Source organism: Nomia melanderi, chromosome 4 (assembly GCF_051020985.1).
Source record: "Nomia melanderi isolate GNS246 chromosome 4, iyNomMela1, whole genome shotgun sequence".
In the NCBI taxonomy this organism is placed as follows: Eukaryota; Metazoa; Arthropoda; class Insecta; order Hymenoptera; family Halictidae; genus Nomia; species Nomia melanderi.
This window is the reverse complement of record NC_135002.1, coordinates 2,421,988-2,447,942: the sequence shown is the minus strand read 5'-3', so window position 1 is coordinate 2,447,942 and position 25,955 is coordinate 2,421,988. Positions and strand designations below refer to the sequence as shown.

At 44.8% G+C, this 25,955-nt stretch overlaps 3 protein-coding genes and 1 long non-coding RNA gene across 5 annotated transcripts; 3 read left to right on the top strand and 1 right to left on the bottom strand.

The window, feature by feature from the left end:
• Nucleotides 1–745: 745 nt before the first annotated feature.
• On the top strand, nt 746–15,896 carry Dhc62B (Dynein heavy chain at 62B). Its single transcript, XM_076366798.1, has 23 exons — nt 746–1,042; nt 1,721–1,814; nt 1,884–2,038; nt 2,099–2,384; nt 2,571–2,732; nt 2,783–2,994; nt 3,160–3,277; nt 3,347–3,604; nt 3,753–3,982; nt 4,300–7,483; nt 7,561–8,162; nt 8,221–8,507; nt 8,569–8,822; nt 9,517–9,813; nt 10,070–10,565; nt 10,902–11,647; nt 11,929–12,282; nt 12,814–13,280; nt 13,340–13,491; nt 13,744–13,990; nt 14,446–14,854; nt 15,004–15,267; nt 15,546–15,896. Exons 1-23 carry the CDS (start codon nt 750–752, stop codon nt 15,894–15,896), a joined length of 9,918 nt encoding a protein of 3,305 aa, XP_076222913.1. The 5' UTR covers nt 746–749.
• LOC143174441 (uncharacterized) lies at nt 14,297–16,069 on the bottom strand. The gene is made up of 2 exons (XR_012998415.1): nt 15,981–16,069; nt 14,297–15,900 (listed from the first exon to the last, which is right to left on the bottom strand). It is a non-coding gene; the product is annotated as an uncharacterized LOC143174441 (long non-coding RNA).
• Nucleotides 15,969–17,743, top strand: Arp6 (Actin-related protein 6). Its single transcript, XM_031979719.2, has 3 exons — nt 15,969–16,218; nt 16,288–17,259; nt 17,331–17,743. Exons 1-3 carry the CDS (start codon nt 16,145–16,147, stop codon nt 17,458–17,460), a joined length of 1,176 nt encoding a protein of 391 aa, XP_031835579.1. The 5' UTR covers nt 15,969–16,144; the 3' UTR covers nt 17,461–17,743.
• Nucleotides 17,744–18,224: 481 nt separating this feature from the next.
• On the top strand, nt 18,225–25,825 carry Cul3 (cullin 3). Of its 2 annotated transcripts, none has more exons than XM_031979737.2 (14): nt 18,225–19,100; nt 20,351–20,734; nt 20,852–21,055; nt 21,134–21,313; nt 21,429–21,803; nt 22,051–22,221; nt 22,305–22,412; nt 22,487–22,664; nt 23,044–23,276; nt 23,373–23,542; nt 23,659–23,797; nt 23,922–24,049; nt 24,169–24,227; nt 25,579–25,825. In XM_031979737.2, exons 1-13 carry the CDS (start codon nt 19,047–19,049, stop codon nt 24,191–24,193), a joined length of 2,349 nt encoding a protein of 782 aa, XP_031835597.1. In that variant the 5' UTR covers nt 18,225–19,046; the 3' UTR covers nt 24,194–24,227; nt 25,579–25,825. The 2 variants fall into 2 exon arrangements, with proteins under 2 accessions (XP_031835597.1, XP_076222951.1); XM_076366836.1 differs by having other exon boundaries at nt 25,565–25,825.
• Nucleotides 25,826–25,955: the final 130 nt, after the last annotated feature.

Below are 25,955 nucleotides of genomic sequence, written 5' to 3'. Positions count from 1 at the left end.
GAGGAGCTGGTGAACAGGCATTGGTTCTTCAACCTTGATATATGCAACACATTCGAGGCTATAAGGGAGCGAGCACTGAATGTGCCGAACACTACCAAGCAGCTATTGGAGCTAGGTGAACATTTTACACATGAAAATCTGATCTAACATCAAATCAGATATTAAACTAAATATATAATCGACTTAAATTCTCAGGTGACTACATGCTAACGGCTGCGTCGACAACGATGAGGTCGCTGGAGGAGAAGATTACTCTGTCGTTGCGTATGATGGCGACACTCATCGAGATGACCACGTTGTCCAAAGATCACATGGAACTGAACAACACCACCATACACTGGTTAAAGCGGATCCGACCGATATTCGAGCAGAACAGCGCTCTCTACGAGCAAGCGAAGTTCGAGCTGGAGGAGAAGCTTCAAAGCAGAGTGGAGATATTGAATAAGGACGTCGAAGACACTTTTCCTAGGTTAACCCTCTGTAGGCTCATGTAACTTTGAAGTCACATATCAGTATATTGGCATCTTGCTGATTTATTTCATTTTGCACCGGAAGTGGTGAATAAAATGAAGTAATCAGTTAAATTGCAATCATCATCTATCCAAGTCACTGTTATCTTTGGTCTCCTATTTTCTTTGTATCATCAGCTGGTTGCTTGCAGGTTGGAGATACTGAATGACATGGACGACGCAGATCGCATACAGGAGTACATCGAGTACATGCGGAAGTTCGCGCGCGACTTGGAACGCATGAACGAGAGGGTTAAATGTATCAACGACGAGGAGGCGTTGTTTAAATATCCGCTCTCCCATTATCCGCGGATCAAAGAGCTCAAGGAGATCATAATGCCGTATTACGATTTAATTTATCGCGGTTATCAGTGGCGACGGCACCGGGACGTCTGGCTGGACGGGCCGTTCGAGTACTTGAACTCGAACGACATCGAGAACAAGACAACCGAGTACTTCGGGGAGTTCACGAAGATCGGTAAACATTACAGGACGAGGATCAAAATGGAGCTCGCGACCAGCTATCCGTATGGGTACGGAATGCAGCGTTGAACTACATTTAACCCTTTGCACTCCGAAGTTTTTCGGTAGAAATATTTGAACATTGTCCGATGAGATAAAGACGACATTGTTTGAAACTGATTTAACGATAATTCACAGATAAATTAAGCAGCGAAGCTATTTTATTTCAATATTTCACATCGCGATACAAAGTTTAATTTAAAATAGTAAATATTCAACTTCATAGTTTTGCTGTATCAAATCAAGTGGTGACTGAGAGTCACCTTTCGAGTGCAAAGGTTAACCCTTTCGCTACTGTGGGTCTCACTGCGAAGTTCCTCGTGTGGAAAATGGAAAAAATGGCATCGCGTTAAGTAGCATTGTGTACAATACACAAATGTTTTCAAATAATCATCGTTTAATTGAATGAACCACAGTAATTCGATTTGGTTGGGTCACCGGTGACCCCCAGTCTTCAACGTTCGAGGCTCCTTTGTCTCAACGCCATGGTGACACTGTTTTTAAAAGCAAAATGATTTGCGTTCATAACAATGTGTTTATCACTTTCCCATGGAGGTGCTTTTGTTATCGTACATTGTCTTAATTTTTGGCTCCACTTTTGTAACCGGTGACTATAGTCACCCTTGTATCGAAAGGGTTAAAAGTTCACGAGGGTTCACAGAGACGTATAATAAAAATGCATGCATCAGCTTCATAGGCTCGCCAGACGATCCGGACCCCTATCAGCAACCGGCGCCTCTAAAACTTTGCCACCAACTGATCGAAGACATCAAATGGTTCAAGGTGAATCTCCATGCATAGAAATTCCCCTCAAAAACCGGCGTCTTACTCGTTTCCAATATTCAAACACAGCAATGCCTGCCGCTCCTAGTGGTGTTCCGCAACCCCGCCCTGAAGCAGATTCACTGGGACGACATGTCGACGATAGCCGGGTTCGACGTCACCCCTGACGCCGGGACAACCTTCCGGAAAATTATAAACATGAACTTCCTGGACGACCTGGAGAAGTAAGAAGATTTCTGCCCACGAAAAGCTAACGACGCTACTGGAATCTATTCTCTACGCAGATACGAAATGATAAGTACGAGCGCGACGAAGGAACTGATGCTCGAGGAGTCGTTGACGAAGATGATGAAGGAATGGGACGACATTGTGTTCACCAGCGTGTCGTACAAAGACACCGGGGTGAACATTCTAGCGCAGCTGGACGACATCCAAGCGATTCTGGAGGAGCACATCGTCAAAGTCCAAGCCATGCGAGGCTCCGCGTTCGTCAAGCTCATCGAGGAGGAAGTGAAGAACTTCTACCAATTGCTGCTCCGGATACAGTCGACCATCGACGAATGGACCAAGGTACAAGACCTTCGGTTGTTCCTATTGTAGTGTAGGAAGATACACAGTTAAAGTCAAAACGGCAGTTAGAAACGAATAAAAGGAACACCAACGCTAGCTGTCGTTAGGGCTGCCGATCAGCTGTCGGTCATTCGAAAGATAAACAAGCGACAGGTGATTGACCGAGAGTTCATTCGCTCGTATTAGGTACAAGTACAGTGGATGTACCTGTTGCCGATCTTCTCGAGCAAGGACATCGTAGCACAGCTGCCGGAGGAGGAAGTGCTGTTCAGTCAAGTCGACCGGATATTTCGCAGCGCGATGAACGGCGTCGCGAAGGAACCCCGAGTTCGAGAGACAGCGGGCTCCGTAAGCGTAGAAATCACCGGCACGACAGACACGCGTGAGTTTCTGCGTAGGTGGGTCTTTTAGAGATTATGCGGGAGGCGAACGCGTCGATGGAGAAGGTGAACGACGGTGTTCTGAACTACCTGGAGAAGAAGAGGCTCTACTTTCCGCGATTCTTCTTTCTGAGCAACGAGGACATGCTCGAGATACTGTCGGAGACAAAGGAGCCCCTGCGCGTCCAGCCTCACCTTCGGAAATGCTTCGAGGGAATAAACAAGTTGGGGTGAGAAGATTTGGCGAGACTGTAAATGTAGTCCCTTCTGTTGCATTAAGGTCTTTACAACTCTTTTCTTCAATTTGTTAAATAACCTGATTCGCTCGGCCATACACTCACTCAGTCGCACTAATTTTTAACGGTCCTACACTTCTAAAAGAGAGTGTCTCTTAGATTCGATCACCAGCTGGAGATATATTCGATGTTCAGCGAGGACAACGAGGAGGTGACGATGCAGGAGAAGATTTCAACAGCGGCGGCGAGAGGCTGCGTGGAGAGGTGGCTGGTTCAAGTATATAGATATATTCCTCTCGGTCGACGATGATTAGCGTGGAGATGATTCTTGGTATGTTCAACGTAGGTCGAAGAACAAATGGTGAAATCCGTGAGGCACGAGATCCTGATGAGCTATCGAGATTACGAGGTGAACCAACGAGCCACGTGGGTGCTCATCTGGCCGGGTATGGTCGTGCTGTGCGTCGCTCAGATCTATTGGAGCACGGAGGTTCAGAACAGTCTGATGACTCGCATCCGCTCGACGACGGAAACTCTGTATGAGAAGCTGAGGAAGCAGATTTTTGAGATGGTCGATTTGATCAGGGGTAGGGGTCTTAGATTAGTGTTACTGTTAGATTAGTGGTAGAGTGAGATTAGTGTTAGAGTTAGATTAGTGGTAAAATTAGATTAGTGTTACAGTTAGATTAATAGAGAAACTTTCTTGCCGTCGTTGAACGAGTTGCCATTCCTCAGGTAAATTGTCGAGACAGAATCGAACGACGATAAACGCTCTGATCACGCTCGACGTCCACGCGATGGACGTCGTGAAGTCCCTGATCGACAAGAGGATCACGGACGAGACGGACTTCGAGTGGCTGGCGCAGTTGCGTTACTACTGGGAGGACGACGTGTTCGTCAGAATCATATACACAACCGTATCCTACGCGTACGAGTACATCGGGAACACACCTCGGCTGGTCATTACGCCGCTGACGGACAGGTACGCGAACAAGTTCGAGCGACCTTGAAAATACTATAGTGATTACTATATTACAAATAATGAAAGGGTGGATCTTGAGTGACAACACGTAAAAAATACAACTCAATGCCACGGAGGCCAACACACGACTCTTGCTTCCGCAACTCTCTTACAGACATTCTCTCCCAGACATCATTCTCTCCCCACAAGCATTCTTCTCACTCGCACTCATCATAAACACTCGGATGCACACTCATTCTTACGTTCACTCCTCCTAAAAATACCTTAACCTACGCTAAGAATTCTAGATACTACGACACCATCACGCTCGTTCCCAGGTGTTACCGTACGCTGATCGGCGCGTACTCCCTGCACCTGAACGGCGCGCCGGAAGGACCGGCGGGCACCGGTAAAACGGAAACGACGAAGGACCTGAGCAGAGCGCTGGCAGTGCAGTGCGTGGTGTTCAACTGTTCCGAGGGCCTCGACTACAAGAACATGGGGAAGTTCTTCAAAGGCCTGGCCTCGTGCGGAGCGTGGTCCTGCTTCGACGAGTTCAATCGCATCGACCTGGAGGTGCTATCCGTGGTCGCCCAACAGATCCTCTGCATCGTGCAGGCGGTGCGCGGCAAGCTGCAGACGTTCGTGTTCGAGGGGACGGAGTTGACCTTGAACCCCGCCGTCTACGTGTGCATCACGATGAACCCGGGTTACGCGGGTCGCTCGGAGCTGCCGGACAACCTGAAGGTCCTCTTCAGAACCGTCGCGATGATGGTGCCCGACTACGCGATGATCGCCGAGATATTCCTGTACTCGTCCGGGTTCACCACCGCTCGGGCGCTCTCCACGAAGATCGTGACCACGTACAAGCTCTGCTCGGAGCAGCTGTCCAGCCAGTCGCACTACGACTACGGCATGCGCGCGGTGAAGACGGTGCTGACCGCGGCGCAGAACATCAAGCTGCAACTGCCGGACGAGGACGAGTCGGTGGTGCTGCTCAGGTCCGTGATCGACGTGAACCTGCCGAAGTTCCTGGCCCACGACGTGCCGCTGTTCCAAGGCATCGTCTCGGATCTGTTCCCCGGGCTGGAGCTGCCCTCGCCGAGCTACGGCGCGCTGCTGAGCGCCGTCCGCGAGGCAGCCGGCGCGCGCAGGCTGCAGCCGGTCGACGGCTTCCTGCTGAAGATCATACAGACGTACGAGATGATGATCGTGCGCCACGGGTTCATGCTGGTCGGCGAGCCGTTCGGCGGGAAGACCAGCGTCCTCCGCACGCTGGCGGACGCTCTGACATTGATGTACCGTCGCGGCGACGAGAACGGCGCCGTGACCAAGTACCAGACGATCAACCCGAAGTCGATCACGCTGGGCCAGTTGTACGGGTTCTTCGACCCGGTCTCCTCCGAGTGGACCGACGGCGTCTGCGCCGTCACGTTCCGCGCGTACTGCGCCGAGGACACGCCCGACAGGAAGTGGATCGTCTTCGACGGGCCGGTGGACGCCGTGTGGATCGAGAACCTGAACACCGTCCTCGACGACAACAAGAAGCTCTGCCTGACCTCCGGCGAGATCATGCAGATGTCGGGCACCATGTCGATGATCTTCGAGGCGATGGACCTGCTGCACGCCTCGCCGGCCACGGTGTCGCGCTGCGGGATGATCTACTTCGAGCCCCGCGTCCTCGGCTGGAGACCCTTCGTCCGGTCCTGGCTGCACCGGCTGAACCCGGAGTGGGCGGCCGATCACTCGAGCAACATCGACGAGCTGTTCGAGTGGCAGATCGACCCCTGTCTGGAGTTCATCCGGAAGAAATGCCGCGCGACGATCACCGCCGGTCAGATCCATCGGGTGATCACCACGACGGTGTTATTCGAGATGTTCATGGAGGACGCGGTGGAGCAGAGCCCGAAGACGTTCGACCAGTTCACGCTGTTCTGGCTGCAAGCGGCGATGGCGTCGTCCGTGGTGTGGGGCGCCGCGGGCACGCTGGACTACGACTCCCGCGACAGGTTCAACGCGTACTACACGAGCATGTGGAAAGGCGCGCTGCCCGAGCACCCGCTGCCCGAGTTCCTGGCCGAGAGCTTGATCTCGTTCCCGGTGGACGACACGATCCACGACTGCTTCTACACGTTCCGCGGCAGGGGCGCGTGGCGGCGGTACGCGGACGTCGCGCGGCAAGAGGAGTTCCCGCAGACCGGCAGCATCGTGCAGTTGATCATCCCGACCAGCGACACCGTCAAGTATCAGACCCTGTTCGAGAAGCACGTGCGTCGCCGCAAGCGGTTCCTCTTGTACGGCGAGACCGGCACCGGGAAGAGCGTCTACGTGAAGGACCTGCTGATGAACAAGCTGAGCGAGGCCGAGTACCTCGCGAACTTCGTCACGTTCACGCCGCACACGACCGCCGCGCAGACCCAAGAGCTGGTCGTGTCGAAGCTGTACAAGAAACGGAGGAACCAGTACGGCCCGTTGCCCGGAACGCGGTGCGTGGTCTTCGTGGACGACGTGAACATGCCGGCGAAGGAGGCGTACGGCGCGCAGCCGCCGATCGAGCTGCTCCGGCAGTTCTTCGACCACCGGGTCTGGTTCGACCTGAAGCAACCGGAGACGATCCACGTCCACGACACGATGTTCGTGTGCGCGATGGCGCCGCCCGGGGGCAGCAGGCAGGAGCTGTACCGCAGGTTCCTCAGGCACTTCAACCTCTTCGACATCAGCGACTTCACGGAGGACACCGTCGCCCGGATCTTCACGAACATCGCGTTCATCGGGCTGCAGCGGAACGGCTTCACCGCCGGCGTGATGCCCTGGATCCTCGAGGTCGTGCACGCGACCATGACGATATTCCTGAACGCTCGCGACGAGCTGCGACCGACGCCCGCCAAGTCCCACTACCTGTTCAACCTGCGCGACTTCTCGCGCGTGATCGTCGGCTGCGCGATGATCAGGGAGGAGTCCGTCGACGCCAAGTCGGTGTTCACGCGGCTCTGGGTGCACGAGGTGCTCCGGGTGTTCGGCGACCGGCTGGTGGACGACGCCGACCGGCGCTGGCTGTTCCTCAGGATCAAGGAGGCGGTCGCCAGCAAACTCAGGGAGCAGTTCGACGCGGTGTTCGGCCACTTGCCGAGGTTCGAGGACCAGCTGACGGAGCGGAGTCTGCGTAGCTTACTATTCGGCAGCTTCATGGATATAGACGCGCCGCCGGGAGAGGACCGCCGGTACCAGGAGGTCCGGTCCATGGACGAGTACCTCGAGGTGGCCGAGTCCTGCCTCGAGGACTACAATCTCACGCACAGGCACAAGATGAACATCATCCTGTTCCGCTACGCGCTGGAACATCTCGCGCGGATATGCCGCATCCTGGTGATCCCCTGCGGCAGCCTGCTGATGGTCGGCGTCGGCGGATCCGGCAGACAGTCGTTGACCAGGTTGGCCGCCGCCATGATCGGCCACGGGCTGTTCCAACCGGAAATCGGCGGCGCGTACGGCGTGCAGGAGTGGAGGGACGATATCAAGAAGGTTCGTCCTTCGCTCGTATTCGTTTAGCTCTGAAACCTCTGAAACGTTTACCATCCGTTGATCTTACGTCTCTGCAGGTGCTGATGAACTGCGGCGCGGCCGGGAAGGACCACGTGTTCCTGCTGACCGAGGGCCAGATCAAGGAGGAGATCTTCCTGAACGACATCGACAGTCTGCTGAACTCCGGCGAGGTGCCGAACATCTTCACCGTCGAGGAGAGGCAGGAGATCATCGAGGCGACGCGGCTGGCCGCGCAGGGCGGCAACCGGAACCTAGACGTGTCGGTGCTGGCGGTGCTGGCGTTCTTCGTGAACCGCTGCAAGGAGAAGCTGCACCTGATGCTGTGCTTCAGCCCGATCGGCGACACCTTCAGAACCAGGCTGCGGCTGTACCCGAGCCTGGTGAACTGCTGCACGATCGACTGGTTCGACGTGTGGCCGGACGACGCCCTGGAACAGGTCGCGCTCACCAGCACCCACGAGATCAACGTCGAGGAGCGGGTGAAGGTGAACGTCGTGCTGGCTTGTAAATTCTTCCACGTCTGCGCGAAGCAAGTCAGCGCGCAGTTCTATAACGCAACCGGCAGACGCACTTACATCACGACCGCAAGCTTCCTGGACCTGATACGCACTTACGCCGAGCTAATCGGAGAGAAGCAACGCGAGCTCACTCTCGGCAGGTACGTCGATTCAGTGTTCCCATTCGAGAGTCACCTGCTCGCGGTCCTCTCGCAACAGAGATCGGTACCTGAACGGACTGGACAAGCTGCAGTACGCGGCCGAGCAAATCGACAAGATGAGGGTGACGCTGTCGGCGCTGCAGCCGCAGCTGGAGGCGTCCGCGAACGAGACGGTCGCGACGATGAAGAAGATCGAAACCGAGAACGTCAGCGTCGAGAAGGCCAGGATTCTGGTGAAGAGGGACGAGAACATGGCGAACGAGCAGGCGGAAGTCTCGATGAAGCTGAAGACGGAGTGTGAGGCAGACCTGGCGGAAGCGCTGCCGGCGCTGGAAGAAGCGATCGGTGCGTGCTCTTATCGAGGTTCCTCCGCCGCCTTACAATTCCCTTTGTCTCGCCATTGAAGCGGCCTTGAACACTCTGAAACCGGCCGACATCACGGTCGTCAGGACGATGAGGAGTCCTCCCGCCGGGGTGAAGCTAGTGATGGCCGCTGTCTGCGTCATGTTGGACATATCACCTGCCAAGATCGAGGATCCGGCTACAGGCAGAAAGCTGATGGACTATTGGGGACCTAGCAAACGTCTGCTCGGGGACATGCGATTCTTGGAGACGCTGCGCCAGTACGACAAGGACAATATCCCGCCGCGAATAATACAGGTACTTTGTTGGGTCTTTCTAACTCGTCTAATTTTCCTTAATTTCTGTCGACGTCTACAGTGCTACAGAACTTGTGGCTCAAAAGTGAAGAAAGACGAGGGGAGTCTACTCGCAGTACTCTGCCCAATAATAACGAACGAATTAGTTTCGACACGCCTTTGTTACTGGCCTAGCTGCAAATTGAGATTGTACAGCCAACTCCCTTTGTTCCTTTCCACTTTTGAGCATTGCAACTCCATCGCCAACATCTTCTCAAAATCTAGGAATTCTTTCCCAACGTTTCTCAAAGGCACACTGACATTGATGTGTGCCGAGGAAGAGTCTCTTTAAATACCCTGTTCATGTTCCGGATCGATGGTCACCGATTATTTTAATCGGTCAGCTGAACAAATCGGAACCACCGAAACCTCCAGCGACCAGCCGCGCTCCGCCATCTTCTCGCACACGAAGTGGGCGTGGCTCGCGTGGGGCTACGCAGATGTCGGGCTCAGCCATCTTGTCGGGACGCCTGGACGCGCTACGCTGGTTAGCCGCTTGCGCTGGAAAGACGCGTTACGAGCGCCGTGATATTTTGATCAGCTGAACAATTAAAATAATTTTAAAACCAGAAACGAATGTAACACTCCAGGCCGTGAAAGCATCGAAACCGCTATCTTCTCAAAGGATAAACCAAGGAACCATGTCCGTTTTTCAGGAGATCAAAACGACGTATCTAACGGACAAAAATTTCGAGCCGAAAGTGGTAGCGAGAGCGTCGTCCGCTGCCGAGGGGCTCTGCAAGTGGGTGAGAGCGGTGGTTCTGTACAACGACGTGGCGAGAGTGGTCGCGCCGAAGAGGGCGAAACTGGAGGCCGCGGAACGAGAATACGAGAGCACCATCGCGTTTCTGAACGAGAGACGCGCCAGACTCGCCGAGCTGACGGAGAAGCTGGCCGTGCTTCACGAGAAGCTGCAAGTAACCGTCGCGAAGAAAATAGAACTCGAGAACGAGGTAATCAGCGAGACGATTGGCCGCGAGTCGAGAGAGGACGGCTCGATAATTAACACGTTCCGTGCCGGATCATTTTTTTAAGACTTTCCGTTCAGGCGGAACGGAGAGGCGTGTTCGACCCACATTTTTACAATCGATTAAAATTAAATAACCGCGGTACACATAATATTAAAATACCTATCTTTGACTGTACAATAAATTTTTAAAAAGTTCTTCGTTTTTCAATGAGAATTCATTTTCGGTCGAATTCGCGCAGGTGACTCTGTGCCGGAATAAGCTGATCCGAGCGGAGAAGCTGATCAACGGTCTGGGCGGCGAGAAGAGCCGTTGGATGGCTTCCGCCGAGAACCTCCAAAGGTCGTACGACACGTTACCCGGCGACATTTTGGTCTCGTGCGGCATGATCGCGTACATGGGGCCGTACACGAGCAGCTATCGCGTCGAGAGTCTAGAGAAATGGTTCGATTACGTGAAAGCCTTGGCGATACCGTGCACGGACAGCTACGATTTCGTCGCCACCCTCGGCACCGAGATCAAGATCAACTCCTGGAACATATTCGGCCTGCCGCGGGACTCGTTCTCCGTGGAAAACGCGATCATCATGGACAACTCGAAGAGGTGGAGCCTGTTCGTGGACCCTCAGAGTCAGGCGAACAAGTGGATCCGCAACATGGAGAGGCAGAACGAGCTGGAGATCGTTAAGCTGACGGACGCGGGTTACATAAGTATCATAGAGAAGGCTCTCGAGTACGGTGCGTGCGACTTTTGTTTATCATATTTACATCTGTGGGATTGTAATGAATCAAGGGCGAGGTTTAAAGTAAATTTCAGAAAAGCCACGGGAGTACACTAAATTTTACCATGAATTTTTTAATTGTCATTAATACTTTAACCCTTTAAAATGCTGGTCTCATGCACCAACGTCGACCAAACGAGAATTTCGTTGTCAGTCCCTAGAATCCACGCCGCCCAAACGAAAAGTCTACTGTCAGTCCCCAGGGACTGACGTAGCACTCAACGTGTTAACCGTGTAACTTCCTACATATTCGCTCGGTGAAACCGTTATACAATGCGACGCTTTCCTACAGGGAAACCGGTGCTGGTCGAGAACGTGCCGGAGGAACTCGCGCCGGCTCTCGACCCCGTGCTGACGAGGTCCGTCTACAAGATGGGGAACGCGTGGTTCATCAACCTCGGCGAGCGAGTGATCGAGTACAGTCCGCGCTTCAGGTTCTACCTGACGACCAAGCTGCGGAATCCACACTATCTGCCAGAGGTGTTCAACAAGGTGACGTTGATCAACTTCGCGTTGACGATGGACGGCCTCGAGGACCAACTGCTGGGCATCGTGGTGGCGAAGGAGAGGCCGGATCTGCAGGAGAAACGGGAGTACCTGATCGTGCAGAGCGCGGCGAACAGGCGAGCCCTGAAGCAAGTGGAGGACAACATTCTGAAAACGCTGGCAGACTCCGGCGCGGCGATCCTGGAGGACGAGGAGGCGATCGAGATCCTGGACTCCTCGAAGATCCTCTCGACCGACATCCTGAAAAAGCAGTCCACCGCGAGGAAGACCGAGATACAGATCGAGGGGTTCCGGCAGAACTACAAGCCGATCGCGAGGCACGGCTCCGCGCTCTACTACACTATCACCGATCTGCCGAACATCGATCCCATGTACCAATACTCGCTGACCTGGTTCATCAACCTGTACGTCAGCTCCATCGACGCCGCGAACAAGAGCAAGGTCCTCGAGCGGCGACTCATGTTCCTGCGGGAAACCTTCACGTACAATCTGTACCGCAACGTCTGCAGATCTCTGTTCGAGAAGGACAAGGTGAAGAGAAAGTTTCTTTGTGTACGCTTGGAACGTTAACCTCTTAGGCACGGCTGAATTTTGCGCGGGGCTGTTTCTCTGTTCGGCAGAGTTCTGTACGAACAATGCTGTTCTCTATGCGAGTACATTGGAATGATGTTTTTGTTGGTTAAATTATAATTTTTCTTAAAGATATGATACACATAATTTAACTCTAACAGTTTGGAATAATAATTAGTAATACAATTGGGTATAATGTATGACATATTGGTAGCGGTAATCGGTAACTCCGATTGTTCCAGCTTTTGTACTCGTTCATGCTGTACGCGACGATCCTCGTGACGGCGAGCACGATCACCAAAGAGGAGCTGATGTTCTTCTTATCCGGCGGCGTTGCGTTGGCCTCGGTCCCGGACAATCCGATGAGTTCCTGGCTGCCGGATAAATCCTGGGCCGAGATCTCGCGCGTCCACGTACTGGCAAGCTTCGCCGACTTCCGGAGAAGCTTCGTTCAGAAGGGCGCCGAGTGGAAGCGATACTACGACTCGCTGAACCCGGAAAGCTCGCCGCTGCCGAGTCCTTGGGAGGAGACACTGACGCCCTTCCAGAAACTGATCGTGGCGAGAATGATTAGGACTGACAAAGTGACGATTATGGTGAGTGTTAAGGCCACTTATAGCCTTCCCGTTTCTAAGTTTCCAAGTTTCTAAGTTTCCAAATTTCTAAGTTTAAAAGTTTGGAAGTTTTTAAGTTTCTAAGTTTCCAAATTTCTAAGTTTAGAAGTTTAGAAGTTTGGAAGTTCCCAAGTTTCCAAGTTTCTAAGTTTCTAAGTTTCTAAGTTTCTAAGTTTCTAAGTTTCTAAGTTTCCAAATTTCTAAGTTTTGAAGTTTGGAAGTTTGGAAGTTTGCAAGTTTGGAAGTTTGAAAGTCTGGAAGTTTGGAAGTTTGGAAAGTTCCAAGTTTCCAAGTTTCTAAGTTTCTAAGTTTGGAACTTTGGAACTTTGGAACTTTGGAAGTTTCCAAGTTCCCAAGTTTCTAAGTCAGAACACCCTTGCGGTACTCACGAGTACCTAACAGTGAGGAAAGTAAAGAGCCTGGGTAACGCTTATATTATAAAGAAATCAACTCCTCCTTTGATCTTGACTCGAACAGAATGTCCAAATCAAATATTTCTACGGTTCATCGCAGATTCAACAGTTTATCCAAAGCGGAATGGGTCTGAAGTTCGTCGTGCCGCCGCCGTTCGACATCGCCAAGTCGTTCGCGGATTCGAACTTCCTGATACCGTTGATCTTCATCCTCTCTCCGGGCTCCGACCCGATGGAGGCGCTCACGCAGTTCGCGGAGAGCGTGCACTTCCTGGAGAGGTTCCACTCGATCTCGCTGGGCCAGGGTCAGGGACCGATCGCGCAGAAGCTGATCCAGCAAGGCCAGGCCGATGGGGAATGGATATGCTTGCAGAACTGCCACCTGGCCGCCTCCTGGATGCCCAGTTTGGAGAGCATCTGCGAAAACTTCGACCCCTCGAACACTCATTCGAATTTCCGTCTGTGGCTGACGAGCTACCCGTCCGAGCACTTCCCCATCACGATCCTCCAAAATGGCGTCAAGATGACCAACGAACCTCCCACCGGACTGCAGAACAACATCATGAGGTGGAGCGACGAAAGCGTCTCGAGACGAACCAAACTGATCCACCGATCCACTTTTCTAGATCGTACAAAGCCGAGGCAGCCAGAGATCCGGATTTCTTCGACGCGAAGAAGAAGAGGGCGTACGCGAAGCTGCTGTACGCGTTGTGCTTCTTCCACGCTGTGGTGCAGGAGAGGCGAAACTATGGGCCACAGGGATGGAACATAAAATATGGTACGCTGAAGCGTACGGTCGCTCCTAAAAAAAGTTCCTAAGTTTCTAAGTTTCTAAATTTCTAAGTTTAGAAGTTTAGAAGTTTAGAAGTTTCTAAGTTTGTAAGTTCAGAAGTTTCTAAGTTTCTAAGTTTCTAAGTTCAGAAGTTTAAATTTCCTTCACTGTAAAATTTTGTTTATTTTTTATTACAAACTTTGGCGTCTCTAAAGTCTAAAGGATAAAGGCAATATGATAAATGGTTCTCCGTTACAGGCTTCAACGAATCCGATCTCCAAATATCCGCTCAACAGTTGCAGTTGTACATGCAACAGTACACGGAGATCCCATTCAAAGCAATCCTGTATTTAACCGGGGAGTGTAATTACGGAGGCAGGATAACAGACGACAGGGACCGAAGATGTCTGAACACGATATTACAAAACTTCTACAACGAGAACGTGATCACGGATCCGAATTACTCTTTCGCGGATGGTGGTCCTGAATATTCTTTGCCAAAGAAGTATTTCTGCTCTTCTTGTTCATTGTTATGTGGCAGGATAAGCTTTGATATCTGTATCTTTAATATTTTAACCCTTTGCACTGGGAAGTTCTTTACTAGGTACATTTGAACATTTTCTGATGAGATAAAAACGATATTTCGTGACACTCGAAGAGAAATCAGACGTCTATCGGAGAACAATGCTATTTTATTTCAACATTTCTCAAATTGATGCATGGTAGAAAGTATAATATTAAATATCAAATTTTCTAGCTTCACTGTAGGAAATCAAGTGGTGAGTGACAGTCACCTCCCGAGTGCAAATGGTTAAAATCTATAAATCTATATTTATTAACTTTGTACTGCATACATTTTGTTATAGTCATGAACAAGAATTCGGCCCATAGAGGGTTAATATGTTTATCATTCATATACAACGACGTGCTAATTTCATTTGTTTCTGTTACACGCAACAGACACGAGTACGAGGATTACATCAAACTGATCCAATCGATCCCCTTAAATCCATCACCGGAAGTACTCGGCCTCCACATGAACGCTGGAATAACAAGACATCTCGAGCTGGCGAGCACTTTCTTCCGGTCGATGCTACTCATCCAGGGAATGGCGGTGACAGCTGGCGTCAGCTCTGAGCAGGATGAGATACTGCTCGGCATGAAGAAGGACATATACGATAAAATGCCGGCGCTGTTCGACGTCGAGGAAGCCCAGAAACGGTACCCCATCATTTACTCGGAGTCCATGAACACCGTGCTCGTACAAGAGCTGGAAAGGTACAACAGGCTTCTGTACGAAATCCGACAATCACTGTCCATGCTCGAAAACGCACTGAAGGGACTAATTGTGATGACTCCTTCACTTGAGGTAATGATAATGTTTATCGACAGACTGAAATATTTATAAGAGAAAGCGAAGGGCATAGAAAATATTAAACTGAGAATGGAATGTTGAAACAATGGAGTGTAAGGTAGATAATTCAAAAGAGTTAATTTTTTTATCATCTCTTGTTTCAGGATCTAGCTGTGCATATACTGAGCTCCAGGATTCCACCGTCATGGAAGAAAGCGTGCGCCTATCCGAGCTTGAAACCGTTGCCGAGTTTCATCAATGATCTTCTGGATCGATTGAGTTTCTTTCAGCAGTGGCTGGTAAACGGAATACCAAAGACATTTTGGATATCGGGATTCTCGTATGTGCACGCTTTTCTCACGGCGACCACGCAGAACTTTGCAAGAAAATATAAGATACCGATTGACAGGATTGATTTTGACTTCAAGGTTACATTTAAAAACGTCACATTTAACACGTTGAATGCCATCGAATTGCTATAGTTCACTCAATGAAACGACAATTATGAAAACATTTTTATATTGTAAATAATACAACATAATACAGTGACACTCAGCTGGATGAACGTGAAATAGTAACAATGCAATTCAATCAAATAATTTAATATATTTTTTCCATTCTGTGTATTTTCCTCTGTGAAATCGTGCGGCGTTCAACGTGTTAAAAGTGTCGTATATCAGAGCTTAACGTTTCTGTGATTCCATAGGTGCTGCCTGCATATAAACTGGACGAGTCGCCAGCAGATGGTGTTTACGTTTACGGGATGTTCCTGGCTGGAGCGAGATGGGACATGACAAAGATGTTGCTCGAAGAGAGTTATCTGAAAGTACTGTGGGATCCCATGCCGATCGTTTGGATGAAACCGAGTCGCATAGATGCTATATTTATAGGGAATCGATACGAGTGCCCCCTTTATATTACTTCTGTCCGTTTTGGTATACTTAAGACAACGGGTCATTCAACAAATTACGTGTTATCCCTTTTATTGGATACCAAATATCCAGTTAGTCATTGGATTAAAAGAGGCCTCGCTTTACTTTGCCAGTTAGATAATTAGTAACCTGAAACACGTTTAAACACGTCGATATTATCGATTTGGGTACTCGCATGCAGTTTGGTAGTGAAGAGGGAGGCACAGTACCTTATGATCCGCCGGTAACAACAATATGGCGCTTTTCCAAAGCGCTTTAAATGCTTCTGGAAAGAAGAATGTATTGAGCATCGAATACGTTTAATCGACGTTTAAAAATATATAGAAAAGAAAGGACGAATAAACTTATGTATGTCATTTAATTGTTTTATAAAATGAGCAGTTCCACCTTCGTTCTTGATAATGGAGCCAACACTGCAAAAGTTGGGTTAGCATCTGACAACCCAAAGTAAGATAATTCTTCAATATATGATTCATTTAGGGAAAGCATTATTAAATTTTATATGTTTATTTTCAGATTGGTTCCTAATTGCATAATGAAAGCGAAAAGTGAACGACGAAGACCGTTCGTTGGAAATCAAATTGAAGAATGTCGAGATGCGTCTGGACTCTTTTATATATTGCCCTTTCAAAAGGGTTACCTTGTTAATTGGGATGTTCAGAAAACAGTGTGGGATTATATATTTTCAAAGGAATCGTGTCCTGTAAATTTAAGTCACCTTTCTGTAATTGTGACCGAACCATTGTACAATTTCTCCACTGTTCAAGAAGCTATGACTGAGATATTCTTCGAGGAATACGAATGCCAAAGTTTACTGAGAATCAATGCGTCCACTCTCTCCTGTTATCAGTATAAGGCAGAAAATCCTAACACAAAGTGCTGCATAGTAGTTGATAGTGGATATAGTTTTACTCATATAGTACCTTATGTAAATGATACTAAGGTAAAGGAAGGTATCAGACGCATCGATGTGGGTGGAAAGCTTCTTACGAATCACTTAAAAGAAATAATATCTTATAGACAACTACACGTTATGGATGAAACTTATGTGATAAATCAGGTGAAAGAGGATTCTTGTTTCGTGTCTCAAGACTTTTTCAAGGATATGGAAATAGCTAGAAGTAAATTGGAGAATAACCCCATAATCAAAGATTACGTTTTACCAGATTACACAACACTGAGACGTGGTTTTCTGAAAAATCCTGAACCTCTTAACGAACAACAAACTTTACGATTAAGCAATGAAAGATTTGCCATACCAGAAATATTATTTTATCCCTCTGATGTGGGTATTCGGCAAATGGGTATTCCAGAAGCAATTATGGATTGCTTAAAAGCATGCGACGAAGAAACATGGCCTCACCTTTTGTCTAACATCATTCTTACCGGTGGAAATGCAAAATTCACAGGATTTCGAGATAGAATTTATAAGGAAGTGAGAAGCCTTGCTCCTGCAGAGTATACTATAAATGTTTATTTACCCGAGAAGTGAATATTTGATTTCTTATTATAATTAGAAAATGTCAATGAATTCTTAATTTATTTTTATACTGTTTCAGCCCAATTACATATGCATGGTATGGTGGCAAAACGTTATCTAAAGATCCATCGTTTTCAAGTCTTTTAGTCACTAGAGAAGAATATGAGGAAGAAGGACAAAACCTTTGTTTCGAAAAATTCGACGTTTAAGCGTATTAAATTTGATAAACAAACTCAAAATATTTTACTTATTTATACGATAACGCATGAAGTTATATTGCACATATATAACAAATTATTAATCCATAAAACTATATATAGTATCATACGAGAAGGTACGTGTGACATTAACGAGATCAGTCTATACACATAGAAATTTCATTACATCCTTCTACAGTAATATTATAAATATTCATTAGATTCCTCGACAATAATCAAAATATTATTTTCTCTATGTTCATTACTGATAACATTTAACCTACTACAACGCCTGCGAGGTCGCAATGGACTGTTCCAAATTCAATTAGTGTTTTGTAAAATAATTAAGGAGAAACTAAATATTACTAGATCCACAACGTGATATTGAAATTGCGCACGCACATGCGCCCTCTGCAGCAACGGCGTGACCACAATCTACCAAAGCGCCGTCTAACAGTACATAAATTGAAAGATAAGAACAAAAAAGTGAATTACTCTGAATTATTTATATTTACCGTAACGAAAATCCGATCCTCGGTATTCCCGTATCGTTATCGGAATATTTCTAACCCGTTCGATTGATTTTTCGAAATAAGAAAAACGCAAAATCGTACGAACTTTACCTGCCGTTTTAAATATAAAAAGCGGCACGCAGCGAAAAAGATAAGCTAAGTTTATCTACGATCACCCGCTGGAAATAGTCGAACTTGTACGACAAATAACGTTATTCCTCTTCGGACACAGAAGGGAAGGGGCGAAGACGAGCTTTCTTCGCGTAGGAGGTAACGAAGCCTCTATCTAGTACGCAACGGTACTCTAATCGTAAGAGAGTTTGTGATTCATGCGCGTCAAGCGTGCATTGCGAACGATACACATATATCGTCGTTCATCGAGGAGTGGAAAATTGTGTAGGATGGAAATTCGAGCTTTCACAATCTGAATCGCGGTATGCCTCGAAAGACAATGGACATGTATCGGCGATCGCGTTAAAGGTATTCGACGATCCCACGGAATCGAGTGCGATTTTTTTTCTCCCTCTCTCGGTATATTCGTGACAGAAAATTCGGTTTGTTGACAGGTGCGCGTACATTTTCTTTCCGTTTTTTGTTTTTCCCCGTTCGGTCGGATCCCCGTTCGATCCCTCTATTTTCGGTGGACTATTGCAGCCCTTAAACGACTTATCCCCAATTTCCATCCGCCGGGTAAAAAAGAGTTCAGCTCTTTACCACCACCAGCCCCCCTCCCCCTCTTCTCCCCCTCCTCCATCCCTCTCGCGGTCCTCTCTTTGTCTCTTTCTCCAAGCCTCTAATTTTCTCCCCCTCTCTTTCGGGACGTCGGTGATTTTTCTTTCTTTTTATTAAATGTACACGATAACAAGACAATTTTCGGTTCTCTCGCGCATCGTGAACGTGGATGAGTAATAGTGCTTTCGCGCGGTGGCCGATCATCTTCGGCTGGTCTGCCTGGGAAGCGAGGAGAACGTGAATGCTCCTTACGTTTTACTGGTGTCAATGTACACACGGTGCAACGTTATTGTAGCATTGGCCGTGAGCGAACACTTTTAAGAGGGATCCCTAAGCTCAGACAGAAAATTCGACATGATGAAGGGCAGCGCTAAAAAAGAGAGCAAAATGCGCATACGTGCTTTTCCGGTGAGTACTTGGCTCTCTTAGCGTTCAGTTTATCCCCTTTTAGCCTTGTTTCGTTCGTTTGGTCTCTTTACTGAAAAATCTATTTTGTTTCCTTCACGCCCCCCTCCTCGTCCTCCCCACCTGTAATTCTTTTTTCTTTCGTTCACATCCTTTCTTTCTCTCTCTCTCTCTCTTTTTACAGATATGTTTTCTGGCTACTTCAATTTACATATATACAGACATTTTTATAACCTTCTCCTTTATATTATGTATCAGATTGAAAATGATAATTGGTCTTAGGAAAATAAGTTTGCTTTAATGATTTCCATGACTGCGTGTTGTTTGTATCGCTAGATCCTCTATTGTATGTTTGAATTTCATTCGACTGTTGTATAAATGTACGCGTACAGGACACACGATTCGTGTAATATTTACAATTATCATTTTTAGGTTTTGTTTCCAAATGTAAACATATTACTGAATACGTAAGCGATGCGATACAGTTGCTATAGTATCATAAAAAAGAAGCATTGAAATATAGAAATTGCAATGTTATCTTGCTTCATGACTAATTTCAATTTATTCTGTCAGTTAAGTTTGGTACTTGAACTTAGATTGGCTACTAAATTGACAAATATAATATTGTTTCATAAATCTTCTGCTTTCAATGATAATGTGATATTATAAAATTAGTTACAAAGAATATTGAATATCTTAACTATCATAAGAAACGTGTATGTACCTTTACGTAATCATGTTCCACACGATCATATGTAATTTGTTATGAAATATTATTCACTGTTTTATTATAATATATATATGATGAATTTAACATTTGATATAGATAGTTTCCAGACCTTGATATTAAATAATAATCTATGAAATATTGAAGCAATGTGAATTCAACAAATTTATTTAAATATTTAAGTTAATTCCATATGTTTTTCTTGAATAAAAAAGGGACAATGTAAAAGTTGAAAAAAAAAGAATCATGGCTAAGCAACAATTCCAGAAAAATATCGGTAATAATAACAGCACAACAGAAGTGAACATCTTGAACACACATGTAATCCATAGTTCTTTTAGTTTTAACAGTCATGTAGAATATATTTCTTAGTAATTACAGATGTACTGTTACAATAAAACCACTTTATTCACATAATACTTCTGATGATTTTCTTGCTGTTGATATAAGTAAAAAAGCTTATAATTTGCCAAAGTTGATTATTCTTGTTCGTAATAACAAGATTAACATTGTATGTATGTTTTAGACGACTATGGATGAGAAGTATGTAGAAAGTATCTGGACGCTACTGAAAAATGCTATTCAGGAAATTCAAAAGAAAAACAATTCTGGTCTTAGTTTTGAAGAACTTTATCGAAATGCTTATACCATGGTTCTCCATAAGTATGGAGAACGTTTATATACAGGTCTGAAAGAAGTTGTAACACATCATCTTGAGAACAAAGTACGAGAAGATGTACTAAGATCTCTTCACAATAATTTCCTTCAAACATTGAATCAAGCTTGGAACGATCATCAGACATCAATGGTGATGATTAGAGATATTCTAATGTATATGGATAGAGTATACGTGCAACAAAATGATGTAGACAATGTGTATAATTTGGGGCTTATCATATTTAGAGACCAGGTAATGTTTAACCATTGAAACGAATAAATAATCCTGTAAGAACCTTCTAATAATCTTATAATTAATCCTGTGAAAGTTCTCTAAAATATGAACAATTATTTATTTTATTATTTACAGGTGGTCAGATATGGGTGTGTTAGAGATCATTTAAGGGAAACTTTATTAGATATGGTAGGAAGAGAAAGAAGGGGAGAAGTAGTAGATCGTATCGCGATAAAAAATGCCTGCCAAATGTTAATGTTACTTGGAATTAACAGTCGTCAAGTTTACGAAGAAGATTTTGAAAGGCCTTTTTTACAACAGAGTGCTGAATTTTATAGAGTAAGAATACTTTCTGTTCGTAGTCTCATAAATTCCTTTCTTGTTATTATTGCAGATTTCTAATCGTATTCATTTTAGATGGAATCTCAGAAATTCTTAGCAGAAAATAGTGCATCAGTATATATTAAGAAAGTTGAGGCTAGAATCTGCGAAGAATCAGAGAGGGCGAAGCATTATTTAGATGAATCTACTGAACCACGAATAGTAGAAGTTGTAGAAGAAGAATTAATTAAAATTCATATGAAAACTATTGTAGAGGTTTGTTAATCGGTCATCAGGTTAATCGATGCATCGCGTCGCAAAACATTTGTGACTCTGTTGTTCCTTCTAAGGATGTTCTATTAAGTTGTTCTTTTTTCTCTATTATTTATAGATGGAAAACAGTGGCGTAGTTCACATGCTTAAAAATCAAAAAACTGAAGATCTTGGTTGTATGTATAAATTATTTTCAAGAGTTTCGGACGGATTGCGTACAGTATGCGATTGCGTCTCGCAGTTTCTCAAAGAGCAAGGACGTGCCATGGTTCAAGAGGAACACGAATCAACAACAAACGCTGTCCTCTTTATCCAGAATTTGTTGGATTTAAAAGATCGTTTCGATCATTTCCTTCATTACTCGTTTAATAACGATAAGAATTATAAACAGATGATCGCCTCCGATTTCGAATACTTCCTAAATCTGAATACAAAGAGTCCCGAGTATCTCTCGCTTTTTATCGACGACAAGCTGAAGAAGGGTGTTAAAGGGGTTAGTTCTGTTAACTGTATTCCTATAGATAGGTACTCATGGTAGGTAATACCGTGAAATTTCACTAGGTCTTTTGTAATGATACAATGGACTCTTGTATATTTGACAAACTAAAGCTATCCATTTTAAAGTATTCATGATTCCCTTGATTCACCTCACTGACTGTTACTGTCATGAATCGCGAATCAAGTGAATTATGATTATGGCATTGCTAAAAAAGCGTTAAAAATATCCAAAATATTTTCAGATGACAGAACAGGAGATTGAGGGTATTCTAGACAAAACCATGGTTCTCTTTCGGTTCCTCCAAGAGAAAGATGTATTCGAACGGTACTATAAGCAACACTTAGCTAAACGTCTTCTCTTAAACAAGTCTGTCTCTGATGACAGCGAGAAGAATATGATATCTAAACTTAAGGTACTTACCTTATTTTTCATTAGTCGTTTAATTCTATCAAGGGTTAACTAACTATTACCAAACAAATGAATGATTTACCGTAGACTGAATGTGGATGTCAGTTCACGTCGAAGTTGGAAGGGATGTTCAAAGATATAACAGTCAGTAATACTATTATGGATGAATTTAAGGATCATGTCCTCACATCTAATGTAAGGTTTTTTTACTTGACGTATTCCACAATAGCTAGGGACAGTCTAGTAGACTAATACTTTTCATGGTACAGACAAACTTGCATGGCGTGGATATAAGTGTCAGGGTTCTAACAACCGGTTTTTGGCCAACGCAATCGGCAACGCCAAAGTGTAGTATGCCATCCGCCCCGCGAGACGCTTTCGACGCTTTCCGTCGGTTCTATCTCGCTAAACACAGCGGTCGCCAGTTGACGTTACAGCCACAATTAGGTTCGTCAAATCGTTTTCTACTTGTTTCCTTAACCCTCTGTGGGCCGAATTTTTTTGTGATTATAACGAAATCTATGCAGTACAAAATTAATGAATATCCACATATGAATACCAATTAACAATGTATTCAATAGTTTCAATAATTTCTTCAAACGAGTATATTTTGTGACTTTCAAGTTATAATAACCTTAGACTTTCACGCCTGAGCGTACAAAAGTTGAAGTTAACTGATTATTTTATTCACCGCTTTGAGTGCAAAATGAGATAAATCAACAAGATGCCAATATACTGACTTCAAAGTTACATGGGCCTACAGAGGGTTAGGTTTCGAATAGTCGGTTTATTTAATTGTTATCGTATGTCACTTTTCTGTCCTCAGGTTCTGCGGATTTGAATGCCATATTTCACGGACCACGAAGGGAAGAAAGTAGTTGCACGGCATTAGACACGCCATCGTCCTCCAGTTCGATTGGCAACGGGAGCGCTAACGGTAGTTTATTAAGTCAGCGAAGCAGTAGCTGTGGAAACACGAGGAAACATATAATTCAAGTATCGACTTATCAGATGTGCGTCCTGATGCTTTTCAACAAAAGAGACAAATTAACATACGAGGTCAGTTGAGAATCGCCGGTCTGATTTAATCCGTGCCTTACATTCATCGGTAATCCTTTATATATATCACAATACAATCTATGAAACGTTGCGTAGGAAATTCAAGGTGAAACCGATATTCCAGAAAGGGACTTGGTTAGAGCATTGCAGTCTCTGGCTATGGGTAAAGCCACGCAAAGAGTATTATTAAAACATCCTCGGACAAAGGAGATAGAACCTTCACATTGTTTTTGTGTCAATGACAGTTTCACCAGTAAACTGCACAGGTATGTTGCGGGCATTGAAATCGTACTCATCAGAACTAAATGACTCTTCTTCGTAGCGAAACGCGACTGAAACTATTCGAATAATAATATCCTTATTCATGTGTAATTTTCTAAAGAGTAAAGATACAAACGGTGGCGGCGAAAGGCGAATCAGAGCCAGAAAGAAGGGAGACGCGTAACAAAGTTGACGAGGACAGGAAGCACGAGATAGAAGCGGCTATCGTTCGCATCATGAAAGACCGAAAACGCATGCCTGTACGTAACAGTAGCATTTAATTTGTTATGTCTAATTTTTCTATTTAATCTCATATAATTATTTCTATCTTTGCTTTTTTTATTATCGTATATATTAATAAGATGTATTTCCGTTTTCTTCCAGCACAATATACTCGTAACAGAAGTAACAGAGCAACTCAGAGGACGATTCCTGCCTTCGCCCGTAATTATTAAAAAGCGTATAGAAGGTTTAATTGAACGTGAATATCTGGCGCGCACGCCGGAAGATAGGTAAGCGACAATACTGTCTGAAAGTGTTGTGCAATATCATCTGTTTGTTTTGAAAAAAAAAAAAGAAATATGTTCTATTGGAACTTGATGTAATAGGATATTATTAATTTGAATTGCAGAAAGGTGTACACGTACGTTGCTTAATGCTCGAATTCAAATGTTGGATCTGTACAAACATGTAAGTAATTTGTAATAATACACATATTCCTTTAAACATATTATCAGTATCTTATTATATAATGCCGATTAATTTGTATTGTTGCATCATCAGTTTTCATTGATTCGGAGAAGTTGTTATCGCTTTTATTATTGTTTCACGATTATAATTAAGATCACCGTGATTGGGGCATTCCACATCAACAGGGCACGCGATTTGGAATAATTGTTGTCAATTCAACATTCCATGTATGCTCGATAGTTTCTTTCGCTGTAATAAAACTTCTATCTTAGATTTTAGGTTTCTGTGAAGTATTACGATATTTACCTTTGAGATAAAATTATGACGTCATTGCCGTGTGCGTTGTATACACTGATTTTGGAAGGATTTCCGGTTAATTGAAAACCTAAAATTTAAAATAGAAATTCTCGCGTGAAAGAATGAAATTTATATGATGACGTAAAAAAAAATGTAATTAGTGTTTCATTGATGTCGATTGCCTCGAAATTTCAAGAGAATGGTTAGTCATGTTTTATAATTGAACAGTTTGGTGGAAAAGGTTGACGTGTATTCGAGAGCTCTAGACATATTATATACTTTTAAGAACAGAACAGAACAGAGGTTTACGGATACATTTTGTAACGTTGATAATACTTTTACCCTCAATCCCTGATTTCACTTCACTCGTATTGTCAATCATAAGCGGCTAAATTGAACGAGACTTGCGGGCACATCAGCTATAATAAAACGTATTGTGATTTAAATTCAATAGCTTTTAATTGAAAATAGGCGTTTCTTAATCATACAATTGCTAGACATGATTTACACATTGGTCTTGTTACGATTAAGAAATTTTTCTACACTTGTAAAACTGTGATTGTCTATGGTCGTATACAAACTACTCTAGATATACCATGAACTTCGTTAAAATATTGGTGTTATGCCACCATGATTTTATTTATATCTGTGGTTATCTATAATGTGTGTACATAAGCAGTGTGAATGTATATCCTAAGAATATATTTGCCTCCTTTTCAGTGTTCGATTACTTTATTTGAAAAATATTCTCTACTATGCTCCTTCTTTCAAATTTCAAATTTTTATTCATCTCTGTATAAGAACAGACACAATGGAATTCTATTTCCTCTCCTCCCTCTCTTTTTCTCTTTCTCTCTCTATCTCTCTCTTTCTCTTTCTCTTTCTCTTTCTCTTAATGATTTGATTATAAGACTTAAAATAAATAAAAGTACTAATTAGAACAAGCTGTTGGTACATTCTTCGCAACTTCCACCTCTTCCACCTAGCTCATCAATTATTTTAATATGTTGATTTCAAATTGATTCTTTGTTAAATCGCAGAATATTTATTATAGTATGCCAAAAGTGGAATCTACGAATCTGTATCAGATGCGGAATTTATCGGTGGATTTAAAAGAAATGAAAGAAAAATTAGTATAAAGATGAAGAACTTAATAAAGGAATGAAAAAATGTTGTAATTGAAAATTATATTAATTATGGGGTTCGAATGTCAAAATGATGAAGATCACGTAAAAAGCATCATGTTTTTATTTTCATTTATATCTTTATTTATCAATATAGAGTTTTAATATTTAAATGAACAGGTTTTACCCTTTCTTACTCAAACTGAATAAAAAATAAAGTCCTGTAAAAGCGGTTCTTAATTGAGCACATTTTACATATAGAATATGTTAATTCTGCCTGATCCTTTCCTGTCTCATTTTGGAATGA

Coding starts and splice junctions, on each gene's coding strand:
- Dhc62B (XM_076366798.1), top strand. CDS start 750: ATGAACGAGAGGGTTAAATGTATCAACGACGAGGAGGCGTTGTTTAAA. Junction 13,281..13,339: donor CTGCAGAACAACATCATGAG/GTGGAGCGACGA, acceptor CCACTTTTCTAG/ATCGTACAAAGCCGAGGCAG. Junction 15,268..15,545: donor GGATTGATTTTGACTTCAAG/GTTACATTTAAA, acceptor GTGATTCCATAG/GTGCTGCCTGCATATAAACT.
- Arp6 (XM_031979719.2), top strand. CDS start 16,145: ATGAGCAGTTCCACCTTCGTTCTTGATAATGGAGCCAACACTGCAAAA. Junction 16,219..16,287: donor TTAGCATCTGACAACCCAAA/GTAAGATAATTC, acceptor GTTTATTTTCAG/ATTGGTTCCTAATTGCATAA. Junction 17,260..17,330: donor AATGTTTATTTACCCGAGAA/GTGAATATTTGA, acceptor ATACTGTTTCAG/CCCAATTACATATGCATGGT.
- Cul3 (XM_031979737.2), top strand. CDS start 19,047: ATGATGAAGGGCAGCGCTAAAAAAGAGAGCAAAATGCGCATACGTGCT. Junction 21,314..21,428: donor ATATGAAAACTATTGTAGAG/GTTTGTTAATCG, acceptor TATTATTTATAG/ATGGAAAACAGTGGCGTAGT. Junction 24,050..24,168: donor GCGCGCACGCCGGAAGATAG/GTAAGCGACAAT, acceptor TTTGAATTGCAG/AAAGGTGTACACGTACGTTG.